Here is a 23,390-nt window from a genome sequence, read left to right as displayed (position 1 = left end):
CTGCTATAAAGGCAGCTGCACCTTTAGCCAAAGTCACATTTGCTAAAATTTCATCCCTTGGGGCTTTAGATTTCAGTTGCTCCTCTATCTGCTGAAGCCAGACGATAAGGGAGCGAGAGACACCGGTCCCTGCAATTGCCGGTTTTAAACCCCCTGCGGTCGCTTCCCAGGTGTGCCTTAGGAATCCATCCGCTTTTTTATCTATGGGATCCCTTAACACACCAGAGTCTTCTAAGGGAAGGGATAACTTTTTAGACGATCTAGCTACCGCACCATCGATTTTCGGAACTTTATCCCACGTTTCCGAATCTTTCTTCTCAAAGGGGTAACGTCTTTTAGAAGCCGAGGGTAGATTACCCGATTTCTCCGGCTTCCTCAATTCCTTTTCTATAAGGGCATTTACCCTGGAATTAACTGAAAAGGTGCGCTTCCTCTTCTCCTCTAGATCCCCAAACATTATGTCCTCCAGGGACTTGGCTGCTTTTTCATCTTTTAGGCCCATTGAAGCTCGAACGGCTTTTACTAATTTGTCCGTGTTCTCGGTTAAAAAACACGGACGGCCTCCAACATCACTATCAGAAGAGGAGCCAGAAGATTTAGAGGAAGAGGAGCAGGGAGATAATGGTTCCTCCTGACATTCCTCGTCAGAAAGAGAAACCTCGGAACCCGAAATTGGTTCTGGGTTTTTACTACCCTTTTTCTTAAGGGCTGCTTTCACAGAGCCTTGTGTTAGGAGTCGAGTTTCCTCTGCTGCACAGGGGGAATCTCGATCCGTCTCCGCTGCGGTCTCCCATTCTCCTCCAGCTGCAGTGGAGCCTGCTCAGCAGGGACGTCGATCCCAGCGTCTCGCTCAGTCAGACTCTGTGAGAAGAGTTACTGCTGCTTCTCCAGCTTCTGCCTGTAAAGCCTATACTGGTCAGCAGTGAGTGGACTTCTCTGGGACTAAGTCCTTGCCTGCGCACACTGAGCATGCCCAGGGCAAGATCTCCCGTTGGAGATCGAGGGTCATGTGCTCAGACTCTGCAGCGCATTCTATTGGTTCTCTTGGCAGGTCTTGGAAGGGCAAAGTTTCTGTGGCCGCTTCCTGTCCTGCAACTATATAAACTGCGCATGACCGCACGGCCATGCGCTAGTGTACAATTTAATACGTGTGTTTGTTGTGAGTTCAAGTCGTTCTTTAAATACCCCTACCCTATTGTATGATTGTTCGCGTATGGAGTATGGCTGCTATCTAGCGCCTGACTTATCACTCAACGTGTCACACACGTGTCAGCGTCTACTGCTGTGACCGCCAGTGCGGTGCCACGCGCCAGTGTGCGCTTCCTGACCCACGTCTGGGTGCTTAGTGGTGCCTGCCAGCACGGCACAGTTCGCACTTCGGTGCCTTAATTATATTATTCCTTTCACACCCAGTAGCGGTGTAGTGCCAGCAAGGGTCTAATCGGACTACAATCCCTGTTGGGGTTTAGTTCGCTGACCACTTGCTCACGCTCTATGTGCGGTACCGCGGTCCTGTGACGTAACAGGATCGCTTTCTTCACGCTGGGTGAGGTTTAACCCACGCGTGTATTCTTTTGAATACCGCCATATTGTCTGTCATTTCCTAGCAGCAGGTTTCACCTGCACGGTGGACCCCGGACTGCGAACGCATCTATATCATCTCTCTTGGTGCGTTCCGCCAGTCCTAACACCTTGCACTTCTGCTCTGATTATTGCTCTAAGACTAGAGGCAAAGTCAGGGGTCTCTTCCTGGATAGTCTTTTGGATGCAATCCACACAAAGACTTTTCTGCCACTGAACTGCCAACGGAACTCTACAGAGGGCACATTCCTTATTCTTTGACTTGGTGCTAGCCTTCCTCGGCGCCTGCCAAGTAAACAGAAAATGTAGCCCATTACCACCAGGGTGACATTCACGTAGATCACTCACCACCTGCTGATCATAAAGGGTACCGGATTCCGAGGCGGACTAGGAGCACGGGGAACGTTCCTCCTGGAGGCTGAAGAGTCCTGAGACGTCCGACTAGGACGATTGCCACTCCTTCCACTCGAGCGGCTATTATTCTTATCACGTTGGTGAGCCGGTGCATCGCCTGATAAGGGCTCTTGCTGCTGCTGCTGTAATAGCTGCTGCTGCTCCATACGATCCTCCATCTTTGGAATCTTGTATGAAAATGAGCAGCGATCAGTGCAGCCACCCCCTTGATAAAGGGTCTTCCACAGTACTCCCCGCCTCTTCCGGTAACCATATCGCTCCTCTCCCCCTCCTGCACACCGCCGGTAAACGTATAATGTAACCGGCGTTACATTCCATGGGCACCGCCATCTTGGATCCGGCGCGCTTCTCTGACATCACGCAGGCACGCCCATTCCCAGCATGCCTTGCGGTGAACGCCAGCCGCGCACCCGGAAGTCGCTCAGCAGAGGGAGAGAGAGCGGCGTCGCAGACGCAGAATGGGCCCCAGAGTTCCGGACTGCGCTGGACCGATGCCTGCACGTGCGCAAGAGCCCGAAGGATCTGCAGACGGCGCTACCAGCAACCTGAAGGCCGGCATACAGGCGCCCTGCCTGCGCTTCCAGTGCTGGGACGGGAGTGGGTAAATGGATCTTCAATCAACAAAAAAATAAAAAAGAATTAAAAAAAATACCGCCGTGATTCCAGCACAAGGGTTCCCATCAGGACAGGAAACCCAACTGAAGCGAGGGAGAGGTACCGCCCTTTTATTTCAGTAGGTTTCCTGTCCCGACTGGGCGGATCCCTCTCTCAGGTGTGCTGTCATGGGAGACGGGAAAAACATCATCCGATAGTCCCTTCATTTTTAAGACCTGCCAATCAGAATCCAGGCTGCCAACCGAAGAGCTTCTGGGTTCTGGTGTAGACCCGGGCCTTGATGAACATCCTTTCTTTCCAGTAACAGGAGGCGTTTCTCTTCTGATAACTTCTTTAGTAAGGGGAACCAACTCTGCTTCGGCCAATGGGGTGCTATAAGAATGACCTTGGCCTTGTCCTCGCAGATTTTCCTGAGCGTTCTTGGAATCAATGCCAGAGGAGGGAATGCATACAGTAACCCGTTGCTCCAGGGATGTGAGAAAGCATCAATCCCTGCCGGGCTTTCCCAAGGATTTAGAGAGTAGGTTCTGACTTTCGCGTTCCGCTTGGTAGCGAATAGGTCCACCTCCGGCTTCCCCCAACGCTGACAAAGACTGTTGAAGACTTCGTCGTTGAGTTCCCACTCTGTCGGGATCACAGTCCGCTGTTTTTTGGAACCTTCCAGATGTACTGCCGAGATTGACAGTACAGACTTTTTCACCCATTTGAAAACCTGTTCCGCCAGGCCTTGCAATGCCATATGTCTTGGGCCGCCTTGATGACGAAGGAAGGCTACATTTTTTGTATTGTCCAAAAAGACTTTTACATGCCTGTTTCTTACCAGGGACTGGGCGGCTGCTAAGACCTTCCAGACTGCATGTAGCTCCCTGTAGTTCGATGATCTCTTGCTGTCCTTTCCACAACATCTCTGGAAATACCTTCCCTGGATATGGCCCCCCCAGCCTCGGTGATTTGCATCTGTCGTAAACGATACACTCGGATTTTGAAGCCATGGCACACCAACCTGAAGATTTCAGGGAAGCGTCCACCATTTTAAGGATCTTTTGACCTGAAGAGAGAGTCTCAGTTCCTGACTTGGCAATTTTTGTTTTCTGTTCCAAGACACAAGGACTTCCTGCTATAGTCGCCGAGAATGAAATTGGCTCCAGTTCACACAAGGAATGCAGGCCGTCATTAGTCCTAAAACCTTCATCGCGTCTCTGATAGAATTCCAGCTTCTGGTAAACTGATGGACTTTTGCTGTTATGCCCCTTAGCCTCTCCTCTGGTAGGTAAGACATTCTTGCATCCGAATCCAGTACGACTCCTAAGAATTTTATTTTCGACTTGGGTACCAGATCCGACTTTGTCCAGTTTATGATCCACCCTAGACTTTCCAGTGTGAAAATGAGGGATTGACAGCTGACCCTGAGCTGGACTACGGAGTCTGCTGCTATTAGAAAGTCGTCTATGCAAGGGATCACCATAATGTCCTGATTTCTTAGATAGGCCACGATTTCTACCATGAGTTTTGTAAAAACCCTGGGGGATGACGCTAAACCGAAGGGCAGGCAGCGGAATTGGTAATAGTAGATTTTTCCCTCCATTTTTACCGCAAATCTCAAGAAATTTTGATGGTCTGCGTGAATTGGCACATGGTAGTATGTACTCTTTAGATCCAGAGTACACATTACCATGCCTTTCCCCGGAAGGGGAATAGTTGACTGAATCGACTCCATTTTGAATCTTTTGTATGTTACCCATTTGTTTAAGTGTTTTAGGTTTATTATTGTTCTTGACTCTCCCGACTGTTTTATTATTGAGAAGTGATTTGAGTAGTGACCTCTGTGCTCTTCTCGAGGGGGTACTGGAACAATTGCTGCCATGTCCAGGAGGTCCTGGATGTCTGACCACATGGGGGACGCTGAATTTAGATGGGAGCTGGAAACTAGGAATCTTTTGGGAGGGAGACACAAATTCTATCCTGTACCCCTGGGATACCACCTGTAAGACCCACGAGCTTGTGGTAACTTCCCGCCATCCCCCTAGAATCTCGGATAGCCGGCCCCCTACTCTGCTGGAGTCATTTTCTCCAGTAGTTAGACCCCGAACCGGAGTAGCTCGAGTCTGTTTTTGAACCTGCTCTCTCCCTCTTTTTAGTAACTCCATCTACCTTGCTTCCCTTTCCCCCTGTAATCTGGCTTTTGATAATAACAGGGTCTACAAAAGGGCCAAAATATTTTAGGATTATCTTTAAGAAACCCTTTCTTTACGTCTGAGGCCTTCTCCAAAATATCATCAAGGACTGGTCCGAAGACTCTGCCCCCGGAAAAGGGTATAGAAAAATGTTTGTTCTTAGAATGCATATCTCCTGACCAGCTCTTGAGCCAAATAGCTCTTCTGGCTGTATCGGATAGGGATTGACTCCTAGCCGCAAACCTAACTGATTCTGCAGAAGCATCTGCTAAAAAAAAGTGGTAGCTAGTTTTAACAGAGGGAGAGATTTTAAAATAGTTTTCCTAGGAGTTTTAGCTGATAACTGATCTTGGAGATCATCTATCCACAGGTGCATGGAGTGAGCTAATGAGGTCGCCACTATATTAGTTCCTATCATTGCCGCTGACCTTTCCCAGGCCCTTTTTAAAAGGCCGTCTGTGTCACGCCGTAAGCGGTGATAAAGGGGCAGGACGGCGTACTGGGACCCGCACCTGTCCCTACCACTTTAATGGGGCCCTGGCTTTCCCTCATCTCGGGGGTACCTATGATGGTTAGGAGGCCCGAGCCGCCAGCGTATCCCTGTCTCCTGTGCAGGCCCTATCAGTGGCACCCTCTCCCCCCAAAGGAGGTGGACTGCACCAGTGTAATAATACAACAAATAACAGGGTATACAGACAAGGTAACAAAGTCTCAAACTGACCAAATGCTCACACAACCACAGAGGAAACAAAGAGAATGGTAGAGAAGGAATAAACTAAGAATGAAAACAGGTTTAACATGCAACCAAAACAGCAGACACCAATCTCTGTAAATAAACCTTCAACACCAACACTACGCTCCTTCAACCTCCAAGCCAGGCAGTAGAACTGATCACTGACACTAGCTGTAGTCAGGACTGGGTCTATATAGAGCAGGGGTGTCAAACTGCATTCCTCGAGGGCCTCAGACCATGCGTGTTTTCAAGATTTCCTTTGCATTACGCAAGGTGCGGGAATCATTCTGTGCAGGTGATTAAATTATCACCTGTGCAATACAAGGAAATCCTGAAAACATGACCTGTTTGCGGCCCTTGAGGAAAGCAGTTTGACACCCCTGATATAGAGGATCAGATTACAAAATCCACTTCAGCTGAGAGAGACCCAGCTCTCAGCAATAAGGTTAACTCTTGCACTGCTGGCAGAAAGCAGCCAGGTCAGAATACAGGTGAAGAGCTTCTGTTCACTGTGTGTGAACGAGGCCCAGAGCGCTGCGGTTCTCTGGAATCTCTCTGTCGCGGTAGCCCCGTGACAGTCTGCCTTCCTATCCATGGGCTCTTTTAGGTTAGAGGAGTCTTCAAAAGGAATTGCCGTCCTTTTGGACACCTTAGCCAGGGGGATGTCTATTTTAGGAATGTCCACCCATTCCTTGACCTCTTCTGGGTCAAAAGGTAAGCGGAGTCTGAAGTCCTTGGAAATGGTCAGTCTTTTCTCCGCCTCCTCCCATTCCTCTAAAATTATAGAGCGGATATGGGAGTTTACCGGAAAGTCTGAGAGCGTAACCCCCCCAAACATTTCATCTTGTACAGAACACATCGGTTGAGGCTCTTCAATTTGCATAGTATGCCTTACTGCCTCTAAAAGTTCTCTTGTGTCTGCAGCGGAAAACAAATATCTTCTTCCTTTTCTGGAAACGCTCTACTTTCCTCCTCCTCCAAATCTGAGCCGGAAAGAGATGAGTCCACTGAGGCAACCTCTTCTCTTGGCCTCTTCCTGGATCTTTCTGAAGGCAACGGTTGAGGGGGAACCAGGCGATACAGAAGCCTGAACTTCCACTCTTATAATGGCTCTCATATTAGACATAAGAGAAGCCTGCTCTTCTCCTCTTCTGGTTGCTGCGCTCCCGTGCGATCTGACCGCTCCGGAAGTGTTCTCCATGGAGGAGACGCCGCCCGCCCCCTCGGCCACGAACCGGAAGTGACAGACGGCTGGAACTGAGAGCGGTGTATCGTCAGCTGAGTTCCCCCGGAAAGGCCTCATGATGATCTGCGATCAGCAGAGGCGTTCCGGAGTATCGATACCACAGGGGGTGTGACGGAAGGGTCGAGAGCCCCCGGCAGGGAGAAGCGACATTCGGACCAGGAGCAGTACTGCACTGGTAGGCAGAGGGACCCTCGGGCGGGTGTCAGCCTGCGGGTGCCTCATGGTGGGAAGGGTGAAACCGTGCCCCCCCGATCCACACCTCCCGCAAAGAATGGTCGGTCTTACTCTCGTCCGTTCCTATCCATAATGGGACAGGAAAAACACTGAAGGTTTCCTTTTAACCTCTCATGTTTCCTGCCCCATGACGGATAAGAAGGACGTCCTCCAGGGTGCTGTCAGGTGGTGACCTGGAAATTGACATTGCCTTTAGCCATGAAAACCATGGCCTTTTGGGCCAAAATGGAGCTATCAACAGTACTCTTGCTCCTTCCTCCCTTATCTTTCTGATGACTACAGGAAGGAGATTCCATGGGGGAAAGGCATAAGCCAGATTGAATGTCCGTGGGATCTGCAGGGCGTCGAATATGTCCGGATTGTCCTGTCTGCACAACGAGGCGAATGTTTTGACCAGTTTGTTGGATCTTGTTGCAAACATCTATCTGAGGTACTCCATCGGATAGTTATCATCCTGAAGATTCGTCTGCTGAGCATCCATTCTCCCTTATGAAGGGTGTGGCGGCTGAGAAAATCTGCACGAAAATTGTCTATAACCCCTGATAAGCACAGCTGACAGGGACAAAAAGATGTTTCTCAGCTAGATTCATGATGCTTGTAGTAATGCTCATGAGGTTGTTTGACCGCATACCTCCTTGATGGTTTAGGTAAGCTCCTGAGGTAGTGTTGTCGGAAAGAATTCTTGTATGGGAGCCTCGTAGCTGCGGAAGAAAGTATGGCATAATATATTGCCCTCAATTCCTTCACATTAGAAAAGTCACAGCCCCCCGAGGAAGCATTTGAATACGCGAAACGCGCGTCGGGGCTTCCAGCAGGACATTTCGTGTCTGGGCATCTGTACGACATGGGTAAGCACTGGGACGGTTCTCTTTTGGGAACATCAGTGATGGGATTACTTGTTGGATGGCATTAGTATGCGGTTTGTTACCGTGGAGGCACAGCCTATAGTACCATGTTTGGTTTTTATTACTCTTATACCTGGTATTTATACTGAGAACGCATATGTTGTTGTTGCACTCCGCTCCTCTATGAATAGGTAATGTTCCTCTGTTACATTTAGGGTTGCGGGAGTGTAGCCACGTTGTCCTGTCCATTATATGACCCGGTGTATGCACACAGGTGCGGGCTATTTACCCTGTACACGTTGCACTTGTCACTTTATATGGCACTAGTTCTGTGCCTATGTGTTTGTATATATGCCCATAGGAATGTTCTGCTTGTTTATCATCACCATACTCTCATATTTATATGTTTTGTCCTATATTTTGTCTATTAATAAAGTGTATATTTATCTTATGATTATTTTGTGTATTATATTCATTTTTGGGGCATCTTGCTCCCTGGTCTTTGTAGGTTTACATTAGAAAAGTCACTAGTTTCTGCTCTATACCATTGACCTTGAACTACCTCTTCATTAAAATGTGCACCCCAGCCCCAAGGACTAGCATCTGTGGTAATTATGTTTGAAGGAACCACCACCCAAGGAACTCTGCCTGAGAGATTAACCAGATTTAACCACCATCTAAGGGAGTGAACTACATCTGATGGTAGGAATAATGTGCGTTCTAAATGTCCCTGCAGCCTGGTCATCTAGGTATGGAATAATTAGGGTGTCTTTAACCCATAAATATGACATTACCTCTAATAATAACTTTGTAAAGACCCAGGGAGCCATAGACAACCCAAAGGGCATTGCTCTAAATAGTAGATGACAAACTTGACCTTCTATTGTAACGGCTACTCGAAGGAACTGTTGATGTGAGTGATGTATAGGCAGATGGTAATACGCATCTTTAAGATCCAAGACCGCCATGTAACAGACGGGGAACAAAATCTTAATAGCTGAACATATAGACTCCATCTTGGAGGTTTTAGATCTCAAAAAGCTATTCAATTTCCTTAAATTAATTATGGTCCTAAATGAACCATCAGGCTTGGGTATTAGAAACAATGGACAGTAAAAGCCTTTCCCTCTTTGGGATGCTGGGACTTTCGCTAACAGCTGTTTAGATAGAAGAGTCTTAATTTGTAGCTCTAATGCGTCCTGCTGTGGCCGAGATTTTAAGGAAGTCAATAGGAAAGAATCCAGAGGATTCCGGATAAGGTCTAAGGTTAGACTATATGTTACTATATCAATGGCCCAGGAATTAGTAGTTATTTTTCTCCATTGGTGACCGAAATGTAGCAATCTATCTCCTACTGGCAGGGAAAAACTAGTGGGCTCTATCAGCCGACTTGAAGGGACGTCTGTGAAATAGGTTTCCCTTCTATCTGAAATCTTTATTGATCCAGCGGTCTTTATAGTCTTTCCTCCTGCCAAATGTCGGCTTCCTGAATGCTCTTCTGTAGGAGGGAATGCATGGATTAGGAAACCCTTTTTTCCTCTCACCCACTTTAGTCAGGATATCATCTAGCACTGTCCCAAAGAGGTACTCACCCTGACAGGGTATCGTACAAAGCTTCGATCTGGATTGGGCATCACCTTTCGAATTTTTTTTAACCATAAACGCTCTGCGAGCTGTATTAGTTTAATTAGCTGTTCTGGCTGCCAAACAAACAGAGTCTATGGATGCGTCTGACAAAAAAGCCGCAGCACCTTTAATCAAGGAAATAGTGGAGCGTAATTTATCTCTAGATATTCAATTTTTTATATTCTGGTCCAGCTGATCAAGCCAAACAAGCATGGACCTCCCCGTGCATGTAGCCGAGATTGCTGGCTTGAATGCCACTATGCAAGCTTCCCAGGATCTTTTTAAAAGTACACCCGATTTCCGATCCATTAGATCAGATAGGGTTCCAGCGTCCTCTACCGGCAAGGAGGAACGACGAGAAGTAGAGGCTACAGCAGCGTCCACCTTAGGTACTTTAGCCTAAGTAGCTAGGTCCTCATCATCAAATGGGTAGCGTCTTTTAGATGCTATGGGCACAAAACCTTTTTGCCCTTGTTTCTTCTACTCTTTTTTAACCAGATCTTTAATGGTCTGAATTACTGGAAAAACATGACCTTTTCGCTGGGAGAGACCCGCGAACATAACCTCCTGCGGAGTTTGGGGCTCTTTGCATTCTGATAAACCCATTGTGTCTCTTACAGATTTGATTAATTAATACCGTCTGTTGGAAAACAGACATAGTCCTATTCATCTGAGGACACAGATGCTTGTGAAATATCTGAATCTATCTCCTCACTCTCAGAAGATGTGTCCGCTTTGGGTGAAGGTAATTTTTTGCTGGACTTTTCTATATTAGTAGATGGTCCACTAAAGGACTGCAATTCCTGTCGGATCATTAAGCGAATGTCCTCCATTTTGACTGACCCCCTCCTCCTGTAAGGTACTACTTATACAAAACTGGCATAATCTTTTGGGATAAGTATCTGTCAGGGGTTCAGAACATAAAGCACATTGCTTATGTTTAGTCTTCCCAGTTTTTTGGCTTATATAAAAAAAAAAAAAAAAGACGACCGTCAGCTCAACGCAATTTTAACACAAACTCACCCTGATAAATAACATGGAAAAAATACCGGCTGCAAGGATGTTTGCTTAGCCTGGGGTGTGGACAAGGTTGATCTGTCCTTTCCCGTTTTGTCAGTGAAATCACTAACTTTAGTGTCCACTACCTTTCTTGCTACTGTCACGTACTGGTAACATTAGCTCCTCCAGTGGCCGCGTGGTATTGTCACTTGGGGATGACATATTGGCACACATACAACCACCTTACTTAGTGTCTTAAACAGTTATGGAGGGAGGCTATCACACACACCCCGTTTTTGTTTTTTACCGGAATACGAATGCCCCTCATCCTCAGGATAGGCTCGCTCTGTCACCGCCGTGCTCTGTCCTATAGAATAATGGCCGCACAACAGGTATGTCACCGTATCCATCATAGCGCTCCCGGAAGTATACCCATCTACTTCCGGGGCACTCCGATCATCGCGCATGCGCACGCATTCACGCTGCTGCTCAGCAGCATCTCTTACCAGATTTCTTTCTGAAGCAGGTAGGCGGCTGTTACCAGTGATACCGCACACTCCAACCCTCCGGTTTCCAAGTTGCGGCACATACCTCCTTCAGGTCCGTCCATCCACAGTGAGTCATGTCCCAAAAACAGTGTCCCAGTACGGAGACTGTTTGGACATCATGATCCCGTGTCACAAAGGAGGGGGGAGCCAGGAGGAACATTTCCCCGACCCTGCCACCCGCACTGGAGCCCCTGCCGCTCTACCAGAAACTGCACAGGCGGCATCCAGGCGGGTATTCCTCTTGTCATAAAATCTTCAGAGAATCTTCTCTGTAGGTTCCCTTCTAGGAACAGGAAACCAACTGAAGAGCGAGGGGGGGCCGCCCCTTTTATCTCTGTATGTTTCCTGTTCCTAGGGGCGGATCCCCTCTTTCAGTGGGTGCTGTCGTGGTGAAGAGAAAAATAAAGATTGACAAATTGGAATTTTGAGAGGTTTGCTCATCTCTACATATCCGTTAATCATCCTGATTGCAATTAGTTGGTTCTTTAAATAAATTACACAATGACAAGGGTGTGCAATACGGTGCCTTTTATTTCATGTCCTTACACAGCAGTACAAAGCTTAACAAGCGGTAAATAATAAGTGCCGATATATATGATTGATAATTGTGATAGATCAGAAGAGATTAGATATATTATATATCATCAGAAACTACGGTCCTCCTCCTTTACAGAGGGTGGGCTGTCAGATTCCATGACAGGATGTAGGTGTCACTGGTGGCAGACTGGGTCATATTCTGTGGACTGTAAGGGTGCAATGGTGGCGATTTTTATGTTGGGAATCATGTACTGAATGTTGTTTAGGCTGACCTAGATATGCCGCTGTTAATGTGAGGACGTCAATGTTCACCATTTCTCTTTAGAAACACCAGCACCTACATATAAAATGCATCCTTGAAGGCCATGTACTGTTGGATTGAGATTTCATACCATAAGGCTACGTTCCCACAATTACCTTTTGATATTGTAGATTTTCTGCACCGATTAACTAAAAATTAGATTACTTGCATTCTCTTTCATTGGGTTTTTGTCAGTTAAAAAATAAAATGATATGTATATTTTCATCACAGTGGGCATGAGCTTTCGATAAATCCCCATCAATTTTGCTGGAACTGCAAGACATTGCATTTGACACATCGAAAATATACACAACCAAAACTCATTGTGGGCACATAGCCTTACAAAATTTGTTTGTAGGGTCTGATTATACATTTAACTACTTCCCGAACCATACACAAAAAGATATCAGAAAGGCACTATAAAATCATCGATTAGTAAAGAACTAAGTAAATTAGAGGAAAATCATGGGGATTGAGCGGAGGCACACTCAAAACAATACAGTGTACCAGGAAGAGATTACATTTTTCAAAATGTAAGAACACAAGTAGGTGCAACATTTGAAGAAGTACCAATTCTATGAGATAGACCTACCAACATATCTCAGTGTTTAAACCATACTGAATAAAGGGTATAAAGTTACATCAGTAGTCAATGTTCAAGAAGACAATTATAACAAGTGCATCAATGCTACAAACTGAGGCTTTCTTGGGGGTTGCCTATGAACTGGAATATCACATATTTTAGGATTATCTGGCATGGGTGTGTTTTTTTCATGTATGGGATTATCAGGATTCCTGAACCTCTGGGTGTTGGATTATTGGAAGTCCAATGTACTTCAGGTGTGCGGCAGCCAGTGATTACTTTTATCACCTAAATTTAGGAAACTAAAGAAATATTGGACCAAAGAAATTACTCATGACAGGAGTGGTGGGTAAATGGCTGTAAAAGAGGTACACTATCAGAAGTAATGAAACCCATCTAGCCCATGATTAGTAGAATCTGTGCAGAAGAGGATCTCCTCCTTAGGCAATGATGATGTCATCAGATGGATCCGGTTTTAGCAGTTCATCGTCCTTCTCAACCTTCTGAAAAAGCAAGAACATGTATAAGATTTCATTATTGTGGTAAGCTCATGTTACATATTATGTACAAGAACAGAGTATGAACACCCCTCTTAAATACTCAGACTAGTTAAAGGATACACAATGCAGTAGATAGAAATATCATTAACAGTGAAAAAAAATAACAAACCACCTATGGCATACTTGCCGACTTTTTTCCTTTTGCCTCACCAATCTATATAACATCTGCCCTGTGGCATTTGATTACCACCCTTTGTACCAACCCAAAACCAGACCTCCGAACATACAGACTCCAGACCAATCCCACCCATATACAGACTTCAGGGCCAAAATCCCCCTTAGGAAGAGACCAGACCAGATCAGACCTCCACCTGCGTTCATAATGCAATGTGCAGATACTCACCTTAGGGCTCGCTCCCACTTGTGATGAAATCTGATGAACGCAATCCAATAAAAAAAAAAAAAGCGCATGGCACTCATAGAAAAGATTGTCATTGACACCTAATCCACTGAAGCCCATGTCTCTTGTAAAACAATTAAAATAAACCAACAATCCTCACCTATCAGACATGAAGATAATCCTCCGATGCCAATGTGCCCCCTGTAAAAGAGTAAACAACCATATTCCTCACCTCTTCGACGAGAAGATAATCCAGTTGTTACTAGACAAGTCTAGTGCTGATACATCAGTTGCCAAGCTGAAAGCTAGCATGATGCGAACATTCAGCACTAACAATTTGATTATCCCAAAGACAACACAGATAATGTTGCAACTTTATACGCCATATAGGGCATACAAAACACCAGTATGGATGTTTAAGGCTGGTCCGTGTGGGGACTCCACATGCCGTAGGTGTGCTGCTGAGGAGGGGGGGGGGAGAGGGGGTGACCTTCTAAACATGTGGACCTGCCCACACTTGGGTGACAGTATATAGAGACCCTATTGCATGTACTGCAGGATATGTGAATGCGAACTTAACAATTGCTAGACTCCTTTACGCTGCACGGAAATTGATTACCTTCCATTGGTTGTAGGAAACCACCTATGTGTAGAGAATTCATTTACAAGGTCAATTATATTATGGAAAGTAGTGTAGATCTTAAACAGGGTAGGCATCTACAAAATGAGAAAAAAAAATTGGGACCCTGGATAAATGGCTTAGGCCGGCGTACACAACCATAGAATACGGGTGAGTGCTATGTGAGAAAACATCGCATAGCACTCGGCCCAGTGTTAATCTATGGGGCAGCTCATATCACTGTTTATTTTCTTGGGCGTATTTAGCGTCCGTGTAAAATCGCAGCATGCGGTGATTGTATGCGTATATAATCCGAGATTCGCCAATGCAAGCCTATGGGTGCGAGAAAATAAAATAAAAAAAATAAAAAAATGTGAACAGCACTCGGACCATGCAAGTGCTGTCCGATTTTTTACGCACTGGTGTCCTTTGAAAAGCCGGCATGTGCTCCGTATTCCAGTTGTAAATCTTTATTCAATACATAATGGAATGTGTTGAACAATAAAACCTGAAAACTATCAACGTAAATCGCAACTAATATCCAACGGAGGTCTGGAGTTGGAATGATGCTCAAAATCAAAGTGGAAAATGAAGTTACAGCCTGATCCAACTTCAGTGGAACTGCCTCAAGACAAGGAAATGATGCTCAGTAGTGTGTGTGGCCTCTACGTGCCTGTATTATCTCCCTACAATGCCTGGACATGCTCCTGATGAGATGGCGGATGGTCTCCTGAGGAATCTCCTCCCAGACCTGGACTAAAGCTTCAGAGACATGATATCCCAGATGTGTTCAATCGGATTCAGGTCTGGGGAACGGGAGGGCCAGTCCATAGCTTCAATGCCTTAATCTTGCAGAGACTAATGACCTACTCCAGCCACATGAGGTCTGGCATTGTCCTGCATTAGGAGGAACCCAGGGCCAACCGCACCAGCATATGGTCTCACAAGGGGTCTGATGATTTCATCTCGGTACCTAATGGGAGTCAGGCTACCTCTGGCGAGCACATGGAGGGCTGTGCGGCCCTCCACAGAAATGCCACCCCACACCATTACTGACCCACTGCCAAAAGGATCATGCTGAAGGATGTTGCAGGCAGATTGTTCTCCACGGCGTCTCCAGACTCACGTCTGTCACATGTGCTCAGTGTGAACCTGCTTTCATCTGTGAAGAGCACAGGCCACCAGTGGCAAATTTGCCAATACTGGTGTTCTGTGGCAAATGCCAAGCGTCCTGCACGGTGTTCGGCTGTGAGCACAACCATCATCTGTGGACGTCGAGCACTCAGACCATCCTCATGGAGTCAGTTTCTAACCATTTGTACAGACACATGCACATTTGTGGCCTGCTGGAGGTCATTTTGCAGCGCTCTGGCAGTGCTCCTCCTGTTCCTCCTTGCACAAAGGCTGAGGTAGCGGTCCTGCTGCTGGATTGTTGACCTCCTACAGCCGATTCCACATCTCCTGGTGTACTGGCCTGTCTCCTGGTAGTGCCTCCAGCCTCTGGACACTACGCTGTCACAGCAAACCTTCTTGCCACAGCTCGCATTGAGCCACTTGTGTGGGTTGTAGAGTCCATCTCATGCTACCACGAGTGTGAAAGCACAACCAACATTCAAAAGTGACCAAAACATCAGCCAAAAAGCATTGGTACTGAGATGTGGTCTGTGGTCCCCACCTGCAGAACCACTCCTTTTTTGAGTGTGTCTTGATAATTGCCAATAATTTTCATCTGTTGTCTATTCCATTTGCACAACAGCATGTGAAATTGATTGTCAGTGTTGCTTCCTAAGTGGACAGTTTGATTTCACAGAAGTTTGATTTACTTGGAGTTATATTCTGGTGTTTAAGCGTTCCATTTATTTTTTTGAGCAGTGTATATATCTTACATAGATAGAAGAAAAGCCGCTAATTCATCTGCAGTGTGCTGTAAAATCACAAATAAAATAGGTAGATATGTAGATGTCTGAAAAATACAATTAGTACAGTGTGTGTGTGTGTGTGTGTGTGCGTGCGTGCGTGCGTGCGTGCGTGCGTGATTTACTGGACATGTATTTAATAAAATATTATTTTCCTGAAAAAAAATGGCGTGGGCAATTTTAGTGACCAGCAGATGGAAGGTCGAAGGCTGTGGGCCATTGCTTATAGCCTGGGAAGGGAGTAATACCCATGAAGCTTCACAGGTTATTAATATCAGCTCACAACTGTATACTTAGCGTTTACTGGCTTTTAAAATGGGGGACCCTTAAAAAAAAATAAATAAAAAATGACGTAGGGTCCCCCCATAATTAATAACCAGCAAAGGCTAGGCAGACAGCTGTGGGCTGATATTAATTGCCTAGGAAGGGGGCCCCCAGGCTAAAGACATCAGCTCTCTGAATACCTATTTGATGGCTCATGCAACTCTCGGCAGGGAGACTTATACCGATTTTTCATATGTTTAGTGTGACTTCGGCCTTAGGATAAGCATCTTTTCAGAAATAGTCCTCCTAACCTAAATTGTCTAAAATTTTTCTATGAGCATATAAATGGGATCATTTTAATGCAATTTATTTTCAATTGTAGTCAGTTTGTGCGCTATGAAACCTATTTTACTGAGAATTGTTTTGTTCAGGGTGGGTGGACATTGAGTGCTATGCTTGTCTCTTTGTAGTATTTTGGGAAATCTATTTATATATTTGCCTTGTAATATTTTAATTTCCTGTTCTGTCCAGATGTCACTGTATCCCAGAATTCCAAGCGGAGGAAGTTCACCGACCGCTATATTGTGACACCCAAGTGATGGGTGTCTCAATATGGAAACTACTGCTGGTACCAACCTATTGCGCGGTACCACCAACGGAACATTATCGCACCACACACACGTACTCACGCAGCCTCTTGCGCGGTATCACCAGCAGAACACCGTCGCGAACACAACGCTGCTGGGATCAGACGAATGATTCACTGACTGCCGCCATCATTGTACAGGAGGGGCGCATGTGCAGTTTTAATGTGACCGCCACTATCTGTCTGCACAAAGATGGCCGCGGTCTGATTTACTGCGCCTGTGTGAATTATGCGCAAGTGCAGTGAATCATTTGTTTGATCCCGGCGGCAGATGCGTGACGTGTCTACAGGCAGAGGAAGCCGATCACATTAACCCCTTCCTGACCTGTGACACAGCGTATGCGTCATGAAAGTCTGTGCCAATCCGACCTGTGACGCATATGCTGTGTCACAGAATGATCGCGTTCCTGAAGGTCGGGTGAAAGGGTTAACTCCAATTTCACCAGATCTGCAGGGACAGGGGGAGTGGTACTTCAGCCCAGGGGCTACGATCGCTCTGATTCACTTTCAACAGCCAAACAGTCAATCAGAGCAATCGTTAAATTTCGCCAATGAAAATTGGTGAAATATTACATTCCAGCCATGGCCGATGCTGCAATATCATCGGCCAGGGCCGGAAACCCTGATCTGCCCCCCGCCACCGATCTCCTCCCAAGTCCTCCGCACTCCTCCGTCCTTCTGTCTGCTCCCCACATGCTCCGATCCCACCCCCCCCCCGTTCTCCGATCCCACCCACCATACTTAACGAGCTCCGGTGTCCCTCCTGGTGTCCGTCCGTCTTCTCCATGGGCGCCACCATCTTCTAAAATGGCAGGCGCATGCGCAGTGCGACCGCCGAATCTGCCGGCCGGCAGATTCATTCCAGGTACATTTTGATCACTGTGATAAAACCAATCACAGTGATCAAAATAAAAAATTGTAAATGAACCCCCCCCGTTTATCACCCCCATAGGTAGGGACAATAATAAAATAAAGAAAATATATTTACTTTTATTTTTGAACTAGGGTTAGGGTTAGACCTAGGGTTAGGGTTAGACCTAGGGTTAGAATTCATGTTAGAATTAGGCTATGTGTACATGGTGCGGATTCGGCTATGGATCTGCAGCGGATTGGCTGCTGAGGATTCATAGCTCTTTTCCATCACGTTTACAGTACCATGTAAACCTATAGAAAACCAAATCAGCTGTGCCCAAGGTGCAGAAAATACCGCGCGGATTCCGCAGAGTTTTACACCTGTTCCTCAATAGGAATCTGCAGGTGAAATCTGCACAAAAAAACACTGGAAATCCGCAGGTAAAACGCAGTGCCTTTTACCTGCGGATTTGTCCAAAAACGGTGCGGAAAAATCCTCACACGAATCCGCAACGTGGGCACATAGCCTTAGGGTTGGAAATAGGGTTAAGATTAGGCTTGTGGTTAGGGTTATGGTTGAGATTAGGGTTAGGGTTGGGATTAGGGGTGTGTTGGGGTTAGTGTTGAAGTTAGAATTGAGGGGTTTCCACTGTTTAGGCACATCAGGGGTCTCCAAACGCGACATGGTGCCACCGATTCCAGCCAATCTTTCGTTTAAAAAGTCAAATGGTGCTACCTCCCTTCCGAGCCCCGACGTGCGCCCAAACAGTGGTTTACCCCCACATATGGGGTACCAGCATACTCAGGACAAACTGGGCAACAACTATTGGGGTCCAATTTCTCCTGTTACCCTTGTGAAAATAAAAAATTGCTTGCTAAAACATAATTTTTGAAAGAAAAATGATTTTTTATTTTCACGGCTCTGCGTTATAAACTTCTGTAAAGCACCTGGGGGTTCAACGTGCCCACTATGCATCTAGATAAGCTCCTTGGGGGGGTCTAGTTTCCAAAATGGGGTCACTTGTGGGGGAGCTCCAATGTTTAGGCACACAGGGGCTCTCCAAAGGCGACATGGTGTCCGCTAAAGATTGGAGCCAATTTTTCATTCAAAAAGTCAAATGGGGCTCCTTCCTTTCCGAGCCCAGCCGTGTGCCCAAACAGTGGTTTACCCCCACATGTAATGTATCAGTGCACTCAGGACAAATTGCCCAACACATTTTAGGATCCATTTTATCCTATTGCCCATGTGGAAATGAACAAATTGAGGCTAAATAAAAAATTTTGTGAAAAAAAAAAAAAAAAGAGAACTTTTTCATATTTACGGATTCAAAATGCTCACTATGCATCTAGATAAGCTCCTTGGTGGGTCTAGTTTCCAAAATGGGGTCACTTGTAGGGGAGCTCCAATGTTTAGGCACACAGCGGCTCTCCAAATGCGACATGGTGTCCACTAAAGATTGGAGCCAATTTTTCATTGAAAAAGTCAAATGGCGCTCCTTCCCTTCCAAGCCTTGTCGTGGTCCCCCCCCTCCCCCACATATGGGTTATCGGCGTACTCAGGACAAATTGTACAATAACTTTTGGGGTCCAGTTTCTCCTTTTACCATTGGGAAAATAAAAAAAATTGTTGCTAAAAGATCATTTTTGTGACTAAAAAGTTAAATGTTCATTTTTTCCTTCCATGTTGCTTCTGCTGCTGTGATGCACCTGAAGGGTTAATAAGCTTCTTGAATGTGGTTTTGAGCACCTTGAGGGGTGCAGTTTTTTAGAATGGTGTCACTTTTGCGTATTTTCTGCCATATAGACTCCACAAACTGACTTCAAATGTGAGGTGATCCCTAAAATAATAGTTTTGTAAATTCTGCTGGTCAAATTTTAACCTTTATAACTTTCTAGCAAAAAAAAATTTGGTTTCCAAAATTGTGCTGATTTAAAGTAGACATGTGGGTAATGTTATTTATTAACTATTTTGTGTCACTTAACTCTCTGGTTTAACAGAATAATAAGTAAAAATTTGAAAATTTACCACTAACATGAAGCCCAATATGTCACGAAAAAACAAGCCCAGAACCGCTAGGATCCGTTGAAGCGTTCCCGAGTTATTACCTCATAAAGGGACACTGGTCAGAATTGCAAAAAATGGCCAGGTCATTAAGGTCAAAATAGGCTGGGTCATGAAGGGGTTAAAGGGGTTTTCCCATGAACAAAAGTTCCCTTTAAACATTGTCTGTGTCTGACCATGTATGGAGCATACCACATCTCCTGGGCATTGAGGAAGCAAAAGACAATACTGACATTACAGCAGGGGATCACAGTGGATTCATTTTGTGAGGTAAAATATTTCACCTCACAAAATGTATCATAAAAAAGGGGGGAGAAGCCAGCGCTGCTTATGGTCAGAAAGCAATGCATGAAGTGCACATGCACATATTGATTTGTAGGTGTATTTCAAAATGAGACATTTAGCAAACAACTGATCAATTCTTTGAGCCACCCCACCACGTCACGGCATTCTCTTAATGGGGCAGTCCTACTCTACGTTTTTTATATTCGCTGTGCCATTATGGCCTCCTAAATGTATTAAAAGCAAGACCACATTAAATACAAGCTGTACCTGAAGCTTTTCTGAATCACTCCCATGGCGCCAGAAAGGGCAAGCACAGAAAGGTTGACAAGGTCTGGACATAGACGGGAGGGGAGAGAGATTCTCAACGCTGCAAACCTGCCCCCATCGTGACACTACCGCCCTCCCGATGCAATAGCATCGGGCCTCCATCTGGTTCAATAATAACCGGATTAAAAAAAACACAACAAAAAAAACCCCATAGGTACCTTGTCAACATATGGTGACCAACTGCAGACATCCATGTGTCACCACCCTGATAAGGTGTACATGATGGAACACCCTGTATACACTTTCAGATGAACAAGTCATGGAAGGTCCTTCTCGCATACTATCCTTGGCCGCAGAACCTGCCGCTTGCACTGCCGACAAGAGGACGCGACGAAGGTCGTGAGAATAGCAGGTTTTTTTGTCTTTTTATTATTTTTAACAATACATTTTTTTTTTTTTTACTATTGATGCCGCATAGGCAACATCAATAGTAAAAAGTTGGGGACACACAGGGTTAATAGCAGCGGTAACGGAGTGCGTTACCCGCAGTATAACGCGGTCCGTTACCGCCGGCATTAACCCTGTGTGAGCGGTGACTGGAGGGGAGTATGCGGGCGCCGGGCACTGACCGCGGGGAGTAAGGAGCGGCCATTTTCTTCCAGACTGTGCCCGTCGCTGATTGGTCGTGGCTGTTTTGCCGCGACCAATCAGTGACTTGGATTTCCATGACAGACAGAGGCTGCGACGAATGAATATCCGTGACAGACAGACGGACGGACGTGACCCTTAGACAATTCTATAGTAGATTGCTCTCCCCCACCACCACGTTAGAGATTTTTATGTTCGGCATCTGAGTCCTATAGCAGGTTAGAACAATCTGCTATTTGCAGGAATATCGCACACAGTAGCAATGAGACATCAGATCACTTACCTCCAGTTTACAAGAACGGCAGCATGACTTTACTTTACAGGCCATATAGAGAATGGCGAGGCAGTGACCCCAGATCATAATCAGCAAGCTCATATAGATCAGGCAACTTTGTAATAGCTGGAAAGGAGAGGAAAAACAAAGCTATATGAGAAAAATATTAACCGTTTTCTGAAACATGAAATCATAAATGGTCATGGAAAGGAATGGCTTCCTGCTGTGTTATACTTGGGGAGAATTATGGCGTATTGGGGGGGTGGATTTCATGTGAAGGCCTCAATGTATAATGGGGGTTATGGTGCATCTCTGGGGTGCACGGTGATGGACATTACTCCAACCCTGCGGTGCAGGTTAGGACAGGTTACCAGCACAGTACACTTGTGTGGCTGCCGCACATGTGATTTGCACAAACCAGCAGAGTGCAGTGATTTTTGGAGGGTCTATGGGTGAGTGGTGCCAATATTTACTGGAGACGTAGTGCAGAGAAGTGTTTTGTTGTGAAGAAGTGTGTATGAATGGAGAAAATCAAGGAAGGTCACAAGTGACAGCCATGAAGAAGGCGCCAGACCCCCTGCCCAAGACTGTTGACAACATTGAGCATGCATGTGAACCCACGTATTTGATCACTTGTAGATAATTTTTGACACACGTGCATATTTATGGGCCACGTGATGGCTCAGTGGTTAGCACAGTTTAAAGGCTTTCTTGCATTTGTGAGGGTTTCCCCAATGTAAAAAACACACTAATGTGTTGTTAATTTGCTTTCTATATATTTGGCCTCATTGTATGTGTTTGTAAGATGAGAATAGTATCATCAAAATTAGGGGGAAAATAGGGGTGCATCTTATAACCTGAACACTGTTCTTACCAAGGTGTGAATGCTGCAGGACCAGAGCTGTGGGTGTTGCGGTCCTGCGGAGGTGTTACGGTGGCCCTATATGGCAGCTGCCATTCTTCATCCGGGGTCCGGCTTCTCACTCGGCGCAGATGGAGGAAAGCTGAAATCTCCATCTGTGTCTGCCTCTACGCGATGTCTTCAGGAAAATGGCTGCGGATGCGGCGCAGATGGAGCTCTCGGCCTGGCCTCGATGACGTCACTTCTGGTCACTGAGGCTGCGCTCGCAGCAGCTCATTCACCAATGGTTTTCAGCCTGGATAGTCGCATCTTGGCACCGTCCAGGCTGAAAACTGTTTCTCCCCCAGACAGATTACGGCAAGGGACAGAAGGTATAGGTAGGGTATATTGTTTTTTTATTTTATTTTTATTACAGAAAATCGAGGGCGTTGGGGAATTAGGCGTTATACTCACCTAACTGTTTGTTGTTGTTTTTTTTAAAAAGTACAATCGTGTTTTGTTTTATTTCTAATAAAATACTTTATTTTGGCTGTGTCTTTATTTACAATACAACTATAGGATTAGTAATGGATAGATGTTTTATAGACATTTCTCCATTACCAAGCTGTGGGCTCGATGTCACCTGACAAAACAAAGGTGACATCAACCCGACAAATATTAACCCCACTTGCCAACTGCTACAGGGCATGTGTGAAGAGCAGGGGCAAAGCGCAAGAATTGGTGCATCTAATAAATGTGCCTATTCTGGCATCTGTGGGCTGATATTTTTAGGCTGAGGGGGCCTTGATCAATGGCCCCTTATCAGCCTGACTACCAGCCCCCAGCTGTGAGCTTTAGCAAGGCTGGTTGTCAAAAATGGGGGGGGGGGAACCCCACGCCGTTTTTTAAAATTACTTTAATAAAAAAATAAGGCATGGGGACCCCTCTATTCTTGATAACCAGCCTTGTTGAAGCTGACAGCTGAGGGTTGCAGCCACAGCAGGGGAGTATGATGACAGCCGTCGTCAGCACCTGGCCCCAGGGAACAGCTATTACTGTAGCGCTTATTCACTGGCGCCGATGCGTGTCACATGGATGACATCCATGGGTGTTCTCAGTGTGTGGGATGTTTTGTCGCCCATACTGACAGTAAAAAACGGACATGTCTACGTGTGGGGCACACGGACACAAGGTCCATGGAAACACACTGACATGTGCATAGACCCATTCATTTGAATGGGTCTACGTGTGTCAGTGTCTCTGGTACGTGTGGAAACTCACCACATGTACCGGAGACACAGATGTGTGAAAGAGACCTAATGCTTACCTGCCTCCACCAATCACGTATCTGTCTCTGCACACTATTTAATGTTGCAACTA

General features: G+C 45.9%; 1 protein-coding gene across 1 annotated transcript in view; it reads right to left on the bottom strand.

The window, feature by feature from the left end:
- Positions 1-11,528: 11,528 nt before the first annotated feature.
- Positions 11,529-23,390, bottom strand: part of LOC138665310 (uncharacterized) — a 28,713-nt gene continuing 16,851 nt past the window's right edge. Inside the window, exons 6-7 of the mRNA XM_069752677.1 lie at positions 21,179-21,295; positions 11,529-12,939 (exon numbers count right to left, since the gene is read on the bottom strand). Of these exons, the coding sequence (XP_069608778.1) occupies positions 12,877-12,939; positions 21,179-21,295 (180 nt within the window). The 3' untranslated portion in view covers positions 11,529-12,876. The remainder of the gene's footprint in view (positions 12,940-21,178; positions 21,296-23,390) is intronic.

This window comes from Ranitomeya imitator, chromosome 2 (genome assembly GCF_032444005.1).
Source record: "Ranitomeya imitator isolate aRanImi1 chromosome 2, aRanImi1.pri, whole genome shotgun sequence".
NCBI classification, from domain to species: Eukaryota; Metazoa; Chordata; class Amphibia; order Anura; family Dendrobatidae; genus Ranitomeya; species Ranitomeya imitator.
The sequence above is the reverse complement of the archived record's forward strand: the minus strand, read 5'-3'. Positions and strand labels throughout refer to the sequence as shown.